At 53.2% G+C, this 13829-nt stretch overlaps 2 protein-coding genes across 5 annotated transcripts in view; both read left to right on the top strand.

Annotated features, from left to right (window-relative positions):
- The window catches only part of thada (THADA armadillo repeat containing), a 65503-nt gene extending 59651 nt beyond the window's left edge, over positions 1-5852 (top strand). For 2 of the 3 annotated variants that reach the window (XM_076047291.1, XM_076047290.1), the window contains exons 36-37: positions 4870-5045; positions 5316-5852. In XM_076047291.1, coding sequence (XP_075903406.1) covers positions 4870-5045; positions 5316-5624 — 485 coding nt within the window. In that variant the 3' untranslated portion in view covers positions 5625-5852. Of the gene's footprint in view, positions 1-659; positions 711-4869; positions 5046-5315 lie in introns of those variants that run through there. The other variant, XM_076047292.1, reaches the window with a different exon arrangement.
- A 2981-nt stretch (positions 5853-8833) lies between these two features.
- Positions 8834-10757, top strand: LOC142902332 (mRNA decay activator protein ZFP36L2-A-like). 2 transcript variants are annotated; one of them, XM_076047294.1, is made up of 2 exons: positions 8834-9174; positions 9372-10757. In XM_076047294.1, exons 1-2 carry the CDS (start codon positions 9055-9057, stop codon positions 10728-10730), a joined length of 1479 nt encoding a protein of 492 aa, XP_075903409.1. In that variant the 5' UTR covers positions 8834-9054; the 3' UTR covers positions 10731-10757. The 2 variants fall into 2 exon arrangements, with proteins under 2 accessions (XP_075903409.1, XP_075903408.1); XM_076047293.1 differs by having other exon boundaries at positions 9369-10757.
- The last annotated feature ends 3072 nt before the right edge of the window (positions 10758-13829 follow it).

Genomic DNA, 13829 nt, shown 5'->3' with positions numbered 1-13829 from the left:
ACGACAGAAAAACCCCACAGAAATTCCAGGGACTTGAAGGGAAACAAAAGTTTGTTTGAAAAATGTCATTTTCACTGCTCTGAGGCCTCAACGTCCAATTAAACAGGATGAGGCCGCTTGGTAGCGACGGCCTCCTGTGCGAGGCCGGAACCTCACTTCTCAGAATATAGTTCTTTATGTGCCACTGTGTAAATGTCGTGTTGCCTTCTAAGCAAACTGCTTATTTGGGACTCATGGACAGAAGCAGGCCAGTACTTTGGGGAATGTCTGACAGGATGTGATTCAGTGCCTTACAATTCTCCCTCTTTTCTTTTTTTTTTTTTTTCATTTGTGAATTACAATCAGCAACATCCAGAAGCTGAGAGGCTTTTCCTCCGCGATCTAACACTTGGGAATATCGGGTCACGGTTCTGTCGACTGCCGGGCTTTATGCTAATAAAGTTCATTCAAAGTGCCGTCGGCGCCGCTGCCCTCAGAGTTGATGCTGTGATTGATGTGAGAGTGGTTGAGCCCAGTTCTGTCTCCCAGTTGTGCGAGTCTTTCGGCCCAGCAGCCGGCTCCAGGTGGAGGAATGGAACAAAGAGCGCCGTGAACTATTTGCAGGCTCACAGCCCATAATACCACGCTGTCGTCAGCAGCAGCAGCAGCAGCAGCAGCAGCAGCAAGGTCTGTCTGACGGCGGCAGCAGCAAAACATAAAGACTGAGCCACAACAGCCAGCTAGAGGGAGCGTCAGCCTGGTCCACTGGCGCTGAGGAGCTCTTCCACTGCATCCTCCACCAGGAGTCAGCGTTCAGTCATCAGGGTCAATAACCAGTCAATAACCAGTTAATAACCAGTTAATAACCAGTTGAAGCTGAATGGAATGCTCCTGAAATGTCACCGTCCGCTCACTGCGCTAAGCGAAAGGTCCAGTGTGTGAAGTTTGGCCTGATTTATGAGTTTTATATTGCTGAAAGCTTAACATACTGCCCGTTAATATGTTCATAACTCATAGAAAGCTTCTGATATCTATATGAGAATCTCCATCCACCAATCAGGCTCCCAGTGCTCCCAGTCAGCTGCCATCTTGCACCAGCAAATCTCTATGGACAATCCTGTGTGTGTGTGTGTGTGTGTGTGTGTGTGTGTGTGTGTGTGTGTGTGTGTGTGTGTGTGTGTGTGTGTGTGTGTGTGTGTGTGTGTGTGTGTGTGTGTGATGAGCTATATATGAGCTGTTGCTGTCGCACAGTCCGTGTGTGTGAGGCGTTCACAGCTTCAGGTGAAAGTCACGCCTGGTGGCCCTTTGATCTGGAGCACAGAGGTGTGGGAACACACTCACACACACACACACACACACACACACACACACACACACACAGGGTTAGAACAGCTGCTCCATGTCTGTAATCTGTCAAGCAACAGTGAAATAGTCCAAATGTTACAATATGAGCTTGAATTCCAATGAATGAGTGATGAGTGACAGTTCTTCATCTCAACAGAGAGACTTGGAGCTTCAACAGTGGGAATACTAAAATCAAATCAAATCGAATAATAATTCTGAAGATAATGTTACTGATGGGAAAAAAGCTCATATTTCTTGTACATTCCCAATGTCCATTTCATAATTTGCTTTGAAAGTCGGTCAGGACTTTTCAATAAAGTTTCTATTGTTTCACCAAAACAGTTCCTGCTGCTGCCGGCCATCAAAGTGTCTGGTGCACTCCCCAGTGTGTACTGGTGGAGTCACCAGTCACCCAACCAGCAGCGGCGTTGAGCTGCTGGTTGCTGGTTGGCTGGCTGGCGTGCAGTGTGGTCACATGGTCTGTCTGCAGGCGGTGTCGGCGCTGGCGGCTCAGCGTGGAGCTCAGCTTGAAGGTGAAGCTGGAGTTTTTCGTGACGTAGTTCAGTTTTGTTCTTTAAACCTCCGGACGCAGAATGGCCGCTGGTGATTGGCTGTTGGAAGACTGATGGAGACTTTTATTGTCATCGGTATTATTCTCATCGTCGACGTCCTGTTTCCTGTCGTTTGTCTTCCTGTTTGTCCCGGCCGTCCAGAGGAAGTCGGCCTTGTAAACTGGTTGTTTTGATTTCACGCCTCTCTCTGGTTCACACCCGTGTTTCCTGGCTCCTCGGCTCCTCGCTCCTCACTCCTCGCTCCTCGGCCTCTCGCTCCTCGGCTCCTCGGCTCCTCGCTCCTCGGCCCCTCGGCCTCTCAGCTCCTCGCTCCTCACTCCTCGCTCCTCGGCTCTGCCAGCCGGTGGATTTTCCTCACACTACTCGATACTCATCAAGTTATACAAACCTTCTCATGCAATGTGTTGGCTTCATCTTTACCACTTCCTACATAGTAGAAGCATCAGGTTGACTCATCTGACAGCCCGCCAAAATGACACACACACACACACACACACACACACACACACACACACACACACCCAGCTGCAGAGGCTTTACTGGACAGCAACGGTCTCTCTCTCTCCCTCTCCCTCTCTCTCTGTCGCTCTCTCCCTCTCCCTTTCTCTCTCTCCCTCTCTCTCCATTTATCTCGGTGACCACGACGAAAGGCACAATGAGCCCTGCAGGCGGGAACCGCGATGCTACAAAGGGCCGGCGGCAGTGGACAGATGGGGGCGCTATTGTTGTCCTATTGCTTTATTGCTCCCACTTTCTCATTGGTCATTGTCCCTCACTATTAAATATGCATAAGACAGAAGTGGCGGGAAGGAAGAGAGTGTGGGCGGGACCGTGTGGACAGTTCTCAGTCTCTGCCCTCCTGCTGGCCTCGGAGTCTCTGCTGTTCTTCTGGAGGCCTCCAGGTTGAGCAGCGTGGAGGCTTCTCCTCGGAGGTCTCGGCCCCTCACTCGTCACTGTGTTCTAGCCTCGTATTCATTTCAAAGAAAACTCTCTATTTTATTCTGACCATAATTGCAAAGATACGGAGCTGAAGTTGTTGGAAGGTTCTGAGCTGGGCGCTGGTTTCTAAGATCCCGACCAAAAGAGAAACCCTCAGAGGGAACAAACCTTCAGAGGGAGCAGAAAGCCCGGCTGAATTAGTGCAATGGTGAAGCGGTGTTGTTGTGTTGTATGGTTGGACTGGCACTCAGTCAGTTTGGAGCCCTGCTGTTGTTTCTCCTCCCTGCTTCTGTGGTTTGGAGAGAACGTCCAACGCATCCATCCCATAAAGTTTCTCACTGCCACCACTGAAGGTTCTTTATTAACCTCTTCAATCTTCACCCTTGCTGGAAAACATATAAAACACAAAGCATAAACGTTTGGACTGTGAGGACTCACGTTCTTTGTTTCTTTGTTTCCATGTTTGAATCCCTCGGTCGGGTGATGTTGGTTTGCAGGCCCACAGTGAGAGCCGGTGTGTAAAGCAGCAGCTCAGGACCATGACTGCTCTGCTTTTGATCTGGTCTGGGGCTCCGCTGCTGCTTTGGTCTGGGCCTCGACCGGAGTCTCCATTCCTCAAAGTCTGGCCGTTGGGTGGAGGTGGTCCTGGCTAGAACTATGTTGAGTAGAGAGCGAGTCCACCACCGAGAGCCCTGAGTCACTGCACCACCCTGGCAAGAGAAGCGCTCTGCATTTCAGCCCAATCATCAGTGACAAAGTGCCATTTACCGAGCTCTCTCACCCATTCCGAAGGACATTTTTATAAAGCCTTGCTAATATCGTTTAGCCAAAAGCCCAGCAGAAGTCTTGCTATTAGCTTGGAACCACAGTCCTCGGGCCCAAAGGTCAGATTTCTCCTGGCGCTGCTGCCCTGCACAGCTTTAAATACACTCTGACAGTGCCAGTGTGTGCCAGTGCCTGCCAACTGCACAACACAACACACACACACACACACACACACACACTGGGAGCCTCAGCCCAGGAGCTTGAAGCAGTGGTTCTCCAGAGAAGCTCTCTGGTGGGGACCAGGGTGAAAGATTATCCCCTTGAGAAAACAACAGCAAACGCCCGGGCAAGGCCAATGGCGTCGAGCGCCGTGCGTGTGAAACCTCTGTTTGAGGGAAGCAGATCAATTGAATGCGGCTAAGATTTCCTATTATGCTGTCATTGTGTGGCGGGAACAGCTTGACATCAGAGGCGGCGCTGTGCCACAGCCAGGAGACCTCCTGCTCAAGAAAGGAATTTGTCACTCAAGCTCCTCAGCTGCTAAATCTGCCTTAATGCGCCACAATCAGCAGTCTCTAATGTTCACAGAGAGAGAGAGAGAGAGAGAGAGAGAGAGAGAGAGAGAGAGAGAGAGAGAGAGAGAGAGAGAGAGAGAGAGAGAGAGAGAGAGAGAGAGAGAGAGAGAGAGAGACTCCTCCTCCTCCCAGCTCCGTTCACTGTAGCCTCGGCTCCTGGGTCCCTGACCCTGTGTGTGTGTGTGAGAGAGATTTCCAGTGTGCAGTGCACTCACAGGGGTCCCTATAGCGTGGCCCCGCCCCCTTCCTCCCATGCTGTTTTGGCGAGTGTCACTAAAGCCTTTTGAAGTGTGTGTGCTGTGATCAGAGTGTCAGCTGCTGTGGTAGCAGGAGCACTCACACACACACACACACACACTGCCAGGTAGTTGTGTGATGTTCTCCTGCTGTCCAGGGACCTCAGCAGCGAAGGACAACCATCGTTTTGATGAAGAAATTACATTTTTTATTTTTTTTTCATGCGCATGCCTGAAATGATGTTGTTGTTTATTGATAATGAGACCAAATGTGAAAAGTAAATTCTTGCACTTGTTGTGCTCTGGCTGTGTTTCCAGCACCATAAGAAGTTGTGTACACTTTGCAGACTAACACGCTTTCGCCAACAAATCACAAACACGCTACATGCGTGTAAAGGTCCCTGCTGCTCTCTCGGTCTGCCAGCTGTGTTCCTACCAGTGCTCTCCTGTGGTCCACAGAGGCGGCCCGTGTCTCCGTGTGTCCCCCAGTGGCCCTGCACTCCGGCCTGGCGCTCCTGTGTGGCCTGTTGAAGCAGTGGCGACAGGTACCAGCAGGGGTCCTCGTGCTCACTGCGTGGCTGCTGGGAGAGGAGGAGTCTGCTGACCGGGCGTCTTCAGAGGACTTCTCCAGTCTGGTGAGTCCTGGTCCTGGCGTGTACAGAGCCGTAGTATTGACTGGTTTTGACCCCCCCGTCGACTGACTGTAGAGATCCCCCCCGCCCCCCCACCCCCACCCCCCCCTACATACACACTGATTGACGGTTATTTGAAGAATGATTGCAGTTTTATGTGGATGGATGTTGACGGATCAGCCGTGTGTTGACCAGCACATCGAGTCAATCAGCGGAGTGAGAAAAGTCACCAGGTGTCCTTGTAAACTTTCATCTGTGTGTAAAACCAACCAGGCTGAGGAGGACTTCCTGTTTGAGAAGGGCAACCTGAACCTCTGGGCCGAGCCTCTGCAGTGGGTGAAGACGCTTCACGGACACCTGCGTGACCTCATCGGGGGATCCGGCCTGGCCTCGGGAAGCTGTGAGGCCGACCCGGTCCGGGCTCTGACCCGGAGGGCCCGAGCCCAGGAGCTGAGCTCCCAGCAGGCCCTGGACCACCTGCCCGCCCTGCCTGAGTTCTCCTGCACCACGGAGCACGCCCGGCTGACCCTGCAGCAGCACCGGGCCTCGCTGGCTCTGGATGTGCTGCAGAGGCTCAGCTAGAGGAGAGTTGGACTCGGTTCCATTCGGGAGGAGACACACCTGCTCACAGGCAGACTGCACTGTCATCAAACCTCTCATCTAGGCGGTTTTTATATTATTATGTTCAACAGTCTTTTAAATTGAATATTGTTTGTTTGTCGTTTCATGTGATCACTTCAATCGAGCCTTTCCAGCCCAGGCTGATGACTGTGAAATGTGTCCATCATAAAAATAAAAGAACTGATGAAATAAATCACTGGTAGTATTAATACCCTCTGCTTCCTCTCTGCTTCCTCTCTGCTTCCCCTCTGCTTCCCCTCTGCTTCCTCTCTGCTTCCTCTCTCTGCTTCCCCTCTGCTTCCCCTCTGCTTCCTCTCTGCTTCCTCTCTCTGCTTCCCCTCGGCTTCCCCTCTGCTTCCTCTCTGCTTCCTCTCTCTACTTCCTCTCGGCTTCCCCTCAGCTTCCCCTCTACTTCCTCTCTGCTTCCTCTCTCTGCTTCCTCTCTCTGCTTCCTCTCTCTGCTTCCCCTCGGCTTCCCCTCTGCTTCCTCTCGGCTTCCCCTCTGCTTCCCCTCTGCTTCCTCTCGGCTTCCCCTCGGCTTCCCCTCTGCTTCCTCTCTGCTTCCTCTCGGCTTCCCCTCTGCTTCCTCTCTACTTCCTCTCTGCTTCCTCTCTCTGCTTCCTCTCTCTGCTTCCTCTCTGCTTCCTCTCTCTGCTTCCCCTCGGCTTCCCCTCTGCTTCCTCTCGGCTTCCCCTCTGCTTCCTCTCGGCTTCCCCTCTACTTCCTCTCGGCTTCCCCTCTGCTTCCTCTCAGCTTCCTCTCTGCTTCCTCTCAGCTTCCTCTCTGCTTCCTCTCGGCTCCCCCTCTGCTTCCTCTCTGCTTCCTCTCGGCTTCCCCTCTGCTTCCTCTCTGCTTCCTCTCTACTTCCTCTCTGCTTCCTCTCGGCTCCCTGTGTCTCCCAGGGATTGAAGGTTGAAACCAAACAACCCTGCGCCCTCAGCTTGGCCGTGTCGACTTCAATGGCTCATTGTATGTTGGCGGGAAGCGCTTTATGACCGAGTCACGGGAAGTGTTTTCTCTGACAAGTTACCAAAGTAGTATTTCAGTGGATGCTGTGACTCCTACTGTATGTTTATGAGGTGCCGTTGAATTACAGCAGGATTCCTCCCATTGGACTGCGTTTCTCTCTGCTTTCCCCGGTTATGTAATTAGGACGGCACAATGGACCACTGTCTTCCCTGTGTGTGTGTGTGTGTGTGTGTGTGTGTGTGTGTGTGTGTGTGTGTGCTGCACTCACTCTCTCATGCAGCTGGACCCTGGTGCCTCCCTGGTAGCCATGTTTGCTCCTACAGTAAGAGTGACGTGGTGTTTTGGAACAGCTTGGCATCGCCCAGTGAAAACAAGAGCTGCGTGCTGGGAAGAGTGGTTTCTGTGGATGAGGAGGGGGGGTGGGGTGCGGGGGGGGGCCTCTGTCCTTCGCATCAGATTATCACCACTTGCGAGGTACACAATAATCCCATGTGCTGCCCTCCTCAGCCTAATTTTAGGGTTTGTAGAAACAGATTCCAAACTCTTATGTCACTTGTTTTTCCCCCGTTGCCACCCCCCCCCCCATCCCTTGCTTCTCCCACCAAACCATTCCACAGTTATTAAGAGAGAGAGAAAAAAAACGTAAAAGATGCGTCTCACATCACCAGCTCGTAGTTCTAACGGTGCATGGAAAATACTGAGCAGTGTTGAGGAAAGCAGCAGTTTCTGGTGACAGGGTCCAGGTCTTCACACTGCCTCCTCCTCCTCCTCCTCCTCCTCCTCCTCCAGCAGCAGGGTGTCCTGCCAGGATGTGATATGGAACCTGGTGCTCCGCTGGGCCAAGCGCCGCTCTCTTTTCCACAGCGGCTCTGCAGAAAATAACCTGAATTAGCTGCAGTAGTTGGAGTTGAGCAGTTTGACATTTTGGTGCGAGAGCTCTGCCATCCTGGGCCGGTTACGTCACGCCGAGACGGTCGGCTTATTGCAACCACATTGCACTCAGTCGAGCACAAAGACGGGCTTGTGGCGGCTGGACGTCATGGCGAGGGGATTCTGCTGCGTTCTGACCGTGGACGCGCACCCGCGGCCTTTGTTTTAACCGCCTGGTGTAAAAAAGAAAAGAAAAGAAAGAGAAAAAGAACGGCTCCATTTCACCTAAAAGAGACCTTCTAGTCGTTGGTTCGAGAAGACTTGTTCCGGATCTGGCCAGCAGGCGTCGCCCTCGCCCGTTTCCCCGCTGAACTCCAGCACGTGGCCTGAAGGGGGCAGTGCAGCTCCGCTCCGCCCCAGGAAGGCTGCATTCCTGCACTCCAGGCTCTGGCCGGGGAATTAAAGGCGAATCAAATGAGGAGGAATGAAGTGTAAAGACTGAATGTGACCTCGCAGAATGTGTTGTGACAACAACCTGTGGTGAATGTACGCCTGGACAGTCCATATAAGAAGTGGGTCACGTCCGCTGCTGAGCAGCAGCAGCAGCAGCAGCACGCGGGCTGTGGAGGTTGATTATGCAACTGGTGCTGGAGGTTCTACAGTGCTGCTGCACTCTGCCGTCACTCCTCGGCTCTGGCTCGTGGTGTGAGTCCGTCCGCAGAGGGAGGGAGAGGCCGCTTCCTTCCATTACAGAGACCTGGCCGCGCTTCTCGCTGTGGGGGGGGGGAGGGCAAGCTAGGGTCCGCGGCCCCTCAGCCTGGCCGACCAAAAGCTTTCGGACACGTCCGGGTGTGGTTGGTGCGGACCAAGCGAAGCATGGCGGGAAGTTGGCGGATGAACTTTGAAGAAATACATTCGCGACACGAGACGTCACGAACAAGTTTCTTGATTTCCACCCCGCGCGCATGCGCACTGGCACTTCTGGCGCCTTCCCGCCCAAGACTATCAGAGCCCCACAAGAGTGAAGAAAAACCCTCGACTCCCACACGGTATGGGTTGTATGATTTATAAAAAAAAAAAAGAAGAAGAAGAAGAAGAAAAGCAGAAAACAAAGTGCGGAGGGCGCGAGGAGGTGGAGCGAGGGTCGGGAGTTGGATTTCAAGGCGTGGCGACGCAAGAACGGACGGCAGTGAATGAAGGAGGAGTGGCGGGAGAGGGGGGGGGGGGGGGGGGCAGGGGGAGGGGCGGCACCGCTGCCAAACTTTGCGCCGACTTGTGTTCGCCCCTCCCCGGCAGCCACAGGCATTTATAGCCCGCTGGACACAGCAGCGGAGCGCACACACACAGTGAAGCAGTCCGAGGGGAGGACACCCAGCGACAGTAACACGCTCAGCTCCCCCCGACACCTCCTCCTCCTCCTCCTCCACCTCCTCCACCTCCAGTCTGCCGCGGGTCGCTTCTTCCACAGTCGCAGAGATTTCCCTACAACCACAACCAGTCGTGGCACAGGAACGCGCCCATCGCAGTCCGGGATCCTGGAACTCGGTCCTCCATGAAAGAGGCAACGCAGCAGCAGCAGCAGCAGCAGCAGCAGCAGCAGCAGCAAACTTGGGGAAGCGAGATGTCTGCGACCGTCTTGTCCGCTTTCTACGACATGGACTTGCTTTACAAGGTAAAGGAGAAGCAGCCTCGCCTCGCCGCGACTCTCTCTGCTGCTTCGTGCGGACTCGGCGCGCGTTCGGCTCTGCAACAAGTTGCCGCGAGAAAGACCGAAAGAGTCGTCCGCATGTCGCAGACTTGTGCAGTGTTGTGCAGTGTTGTGCAGTGTTGTGTGCTCTCCTCTGACCGCTGTTCCTCTCCCTGCAGCAGGATAAAAGCATCAACATGAACATGAACGCCCTGCACATCAGCAGCCTGCTGGAGCAGAAGGCGGTGGGAGCGCCGCTCTCCTCCCCGGGCTCCGGCGGCTCCTTCACGCCGGGATTCTTCCGCAGGAACTCCTCCAACACCAGCAGCACCTCCTCCAGCAGCAGCAGCAGCAGCAGCAGCAGCAGCAGCAACATGGAGGCGCTCAGCAACGGCAACAAGTTCTCCTCCATGGGCTCCTACGGCAGCCTGAAGGAGAGCAGCGGCAGCGGCAGCAGCAGCTGCAGCTCCTCCACGGCCCTCATGAACAAGGAGAACAGGTTCCGTGACCGCGTGACCTTCGGCGAGGGGGCCGAGCGGCACGCGCAGCTGCAGGCGCAGCAGAAGCCCGCCGCCGCCGCCGCCTCGCAGATCAACTCCACCCGCTACAAGACGGAGCTGTGCCGGCCCTTCGAGGAGAGCGGCGCCTGCAAGTACGGCGACAAGTGCCAGTTTGCCCACGGCTACCACGAGCTGCGCAGCCTCTCCAGGCACCCCAAGTACAAGACGGAGCCGTGCCGCACCTTCCACACCATCGGCTTCTGCCCCTACGGCCCCCGCTGCCACTTCATCCACAACGCCGAGGAGCGCCGCCCCGCTCCGGCGCCGGCCGCCAACGCCAACAGCGGCCCGGCGGCGGGAGACGCCAAGGCGGCCCGGGAGCTGTGTGGCTACGGCGCCAGGGAGGTGCTGGTCCTGCAGCAGCAGCAGCAGCAGCAGCAGCAGCAGCCGCTGGGCTACAGGGAGCGACCCAGGCTCCAGCACAGCCTCAGCTTCTCAGGCTTCTCCAGCCACCACGGCCTGGACTCCCCCCCCCTCCTCCACAGCCCCACCTCCCTGACCCCCCCGCCGCCCACCTCCGCCTCCTCCTCCTCCTGCTGCACCTCCGCCTCCTCCTGCAGCTTCTACGAGGACGTGGTGCTGTCGTCCCCCGGCACGCTCTTCCCCTTCCCGGGCCAGGACCTGCGAGCGCTGCTGGCCGTGCACGCTGCCGGCGGCGGCGGCGGCGGCTCCTCCTCCTACGCCAACAACCACTCCTCCTCCGCCACCACCGCTGCCTACTACGGGAACGTCCACCAGGGCGGCGTGTGCCCGCCCTCGCCGCCCACCTACAACATGAGCCACCTGCAGGCGCTGCGTGGGCTGAGCGAGTCCCCGGTGCTGGAGCCTCCCCCCAGCCCGCCCGACTCGCTGTCTGACCGGGAGAGCTACGCCAGCGGCTCCCTCAGCTCCTCCGGGAGCCTCAGCGGCTCCGAGTCCCCCAGTCTGGACGCCGGGAGACGGTTGCCAATCTTCAGCAGGCTGTCGATTTCAGACGACTAATTGCATTTAATTTTTTTTTTATTTTTTCTTTTTTCAAAAAATTGTTTTTTTTTTGTGCATTTTTTTGATTGTTCACCCCAAGTGGATTAGTGGAAGAGCCAGGCGAGGTGGCCGAGGAGGAGCCGCAGGGGCATCAGTGACTTGAGATCCGCTCACCCCTGGCCTTCTAACCCCCCCGGCGCCCCCCCCCCCCGTTAAAGCACGGCCACCCCGCTGAAGTGCCTTTGAGCAAGACGGTGAATCCCACGCAGCTCCACGGGTCGCTGGGCCGCACCCGCAGGGATCACTCTCGTGTCTTTGACCCGGCATTAGTTAAGCTTCTCCTCCCCCCACCCCCCGTGTAATATAGCTGTATTAAAACCTAGATAGCAAACAAAAGGCATTCCATCAGTGCCTTGCCCAAGGGCTGGCGACAGCCCCTCTTCTCTACGCTCTTCAGGCAAGACACACACCTTCCTGGGATTAGTGTGTGTGTGTGTGTGAGTGAGTGCGTGTGCGTGTGTGTGTGTGTGTGTTGGGGCCGTACAAGCAGAGACTGTGAGCGGTTGCCAGGTTTCCTCCCATCCTGCCAAGAATATGCCTTGACTCAAAGTAACTCGCTTTCCCTTTATCAACGTGTGATTTGTATTTTTCTTTTCTTCTTCCCTCTCTCAATGCTTCTACTGCCATTCCAGATTGGTCTTCTCCGAGCGCCACCCAGTGGTTAGTTTGGCTACTTCTAGTTTGTTGCTTGGTTGAAAAGCACTCTTGAGTTGGGTTTGTTTGGGGAAATCACTGCTGATGGTTGAATATCTATTTTTTTAGCTGTTTTTGAGTGATTGACATAGCTGTGCATAACTGGCTATGGACTATTTAACTTATTTATTACCTTGTGAAAAAAGTATAGGCTACATTGGTAAATTGTGTCCATACTGTATTTATCAAGTATGATGAAGCAATAGATCTATATTCTTTTATGTTTAAATTATGATCGCCATTATTAATCTGCATAAAGTGGAGTGTATGTTCTTTTCACAGTAATATATATATTTTGTTTGTTGTTGTTTTTTTTTCTCCTTTTTGTAACTTCACTTAGTTATTTTTATTGTAAATGAGTAAAAAAAAAAAAAAAAAAATCTTAATTTAAGAGACCGTATGTGATATTTATTTCATTAATTTTGTTTCCTTGTTTACGTTTATTAAAAAAAAAAAAGAAAAGTTTGCGTGATTGCCGTTTGAGGCCGTGTGTCAGTGCTGTAGAAGGCCTTTTTATTAGGATCCCTGTTTAGACCTACCTGTAGAATGTATACAAAAGTGGTAGTGCAGACCGTCCAATCCGTGCTCTCTCTGTCGGCCCAGATCATCCGACTTCAGAACCCAAGTCAATAAATTAACCAAAAAGTATTTTTTTTTTTCTTCTTTGTTTGTTTCTCTGTTTGCACGCGGTCACACTGTGATTCCAGCCACGTGCTCACGAATGTAGCAATCCCTGGTGCCCCAGTATTAATGTGTAGTGCCTGTGGGCGTCGCCATCCTGACATGCCTTAAAATTAACCAAATAAAGTATTTTTCATACATGGCATCTTTTTATACACACTTTGAACTGAATGTAGTGTTGGATTGTGATTGATCATTTTGAGGTTGTTGCCACTCAGACGGGAAAACAACCCCAAGCCTTTGGAAATCCCCATTCCTCTTCTGATTTCCTCGTTTCCTTTTGGTTTTGTTTTTTTTTTTGTTATATTAAAATCTAGTCTTGAGTTTGCTGGAGAGGGAAGTGGATAAACGTGTTTTGTTGTACATAGTAGGTACAGGAGGATACGCACTATGTACTTTTGACTACTTTATCAGAAGTAAAGCTTTTTGAATGTAATGAAAAAAATGGACAAAAGACAACAGAGTTGTAATATTTTGGAGGGGAGTCAGTTCACTACACATTGAGTGTGAGACTGTTAACTTTGTACTGTACATTTTTTTTTTGTAGTTCTCCCAATAAAAATCATTTAGAAAAAAGCTGCGGCCTGTGGTTCATTCTGAAAATGTGGACTTTGGTGCCTCCTGGAAAAACAAAGGTGTTCCAGTCGACGGCTTTGTGGGACCAAAACCTCCGGCACGCCTGCGGTACTGAAGGAGGTCCACACTCGGAGGGGGAAACCTCATTCTCAATGTGTCAGCAGGACGATCACAGGATTGAGAGGACGCCGGGTCACAGCCACAGCGTGGTTCTGTATGGCGGGAGCCTCTGTGGAACGAGGTCTGGAGTTGTCCCGGGAAGCTGTGTCGGGAAGTCCGCTCTCCAACAGGAGCGTCCTCGGTGGCACCCTTTACTTCTGACAGGATGTTTATATCAGGGTAGACCTGCAGTGGGAGTCCTGAGACTGCCTTGACAAAATGGGCATTGAGGTCATTGAGTGAAACCCAGACACACCAGGTCCAGAACAAAGTCCACTCTGAGGCCGGGAGCCATCACTTGGTCTTATGTTGTTTGGATGCAGACATGTTTACGCAGTCACTCAGTGGTTTATCAGAGGAAATGCAAACGCACCCGGAAATGCTCGCTTCTCACCGGACGGAGAGGGTGCCCGCTGTTCACGCAAACACCCCCCCCCCATCACCATTCTCAGGGGTCAGACAGTGTGTGTGTGTTGGGGGGCGGGGTCTATCAGTCTGGACACTGAACATCAGCCATTAGCCAATCACTGATTAACCTGGCTGCCGTCAACGTGTTCCCGCCACTGGCCCGGCTGAAGTGAAACCAACAACCCGACACCCAAGACCTGCAGCAAACAGCACACTTACAGCTAACGGCTAGTCGCTAACAGCTAGTCGCTAACGGCTAGTCTACTATTTGTTAACGTTAAGTCAGGTTGTTGTTGCCAATTCCATGAGTGGTCTGGGTCGGAAAAGGCAGCAGAGGAAAGCGGCGGTCCTGGGAGTCATGTGGTTCTGGGAGTTCACGCCAAGATAAGCCGGGCTGATAAGAACCCTGGCAAATATTGACGGTGTCCTCAGGTCCTATAATGAAGTGTTTATCAGAGCAGCCAAAGGTCCGGACAGTGAAGAGCGTCCGCCCAGGAGAACCACAGTGGAGCGGCTCTCACTGGAACAGACAGTCTGTCC

This window comes from Nelusetta ayraudi, unplaced genomic scaffold (genome assembly GCF_046127955.1).
Source record: "Nelusetta ayraudi isolate G7.1 ecotype Tasmania unplaced genomic scaffold, CSIRO-AGI_Nayr_v1 ptg000093l, whole genome shotgun sequence".
In the NCBI taxonomy this organism is placed as follows: domain Eukaryota; kingdom Metazoa; phylum Chordata; class Actinopteri; order Tetraodontiformes; family Monacanthidae; genus Nelusetta; species Nelusetta ayraudi.
Note: the sequence above shows the minus strand (reverse complement) of the source record. Positions and strands in the feature narration are given on the sequence as shown.

Bases quoted from the DNA above. Each gene is read 5' to 3' on its own strand.
- LOC142902332 (XM_076047293.1), top strand. From the start codon at position 9,055: ATGAAAGAGGCAACGCAGCAGCAGCAGCAGCAGCAGCAGCAGCAGCAG. The intron at 9,175-9,368 runs GTAAAGGAGAAG...CTCTCCCTGCAG, and splicing joins ACATGGACTTGCTTTACAAG to CAGGATAAAAGCATCAACAT.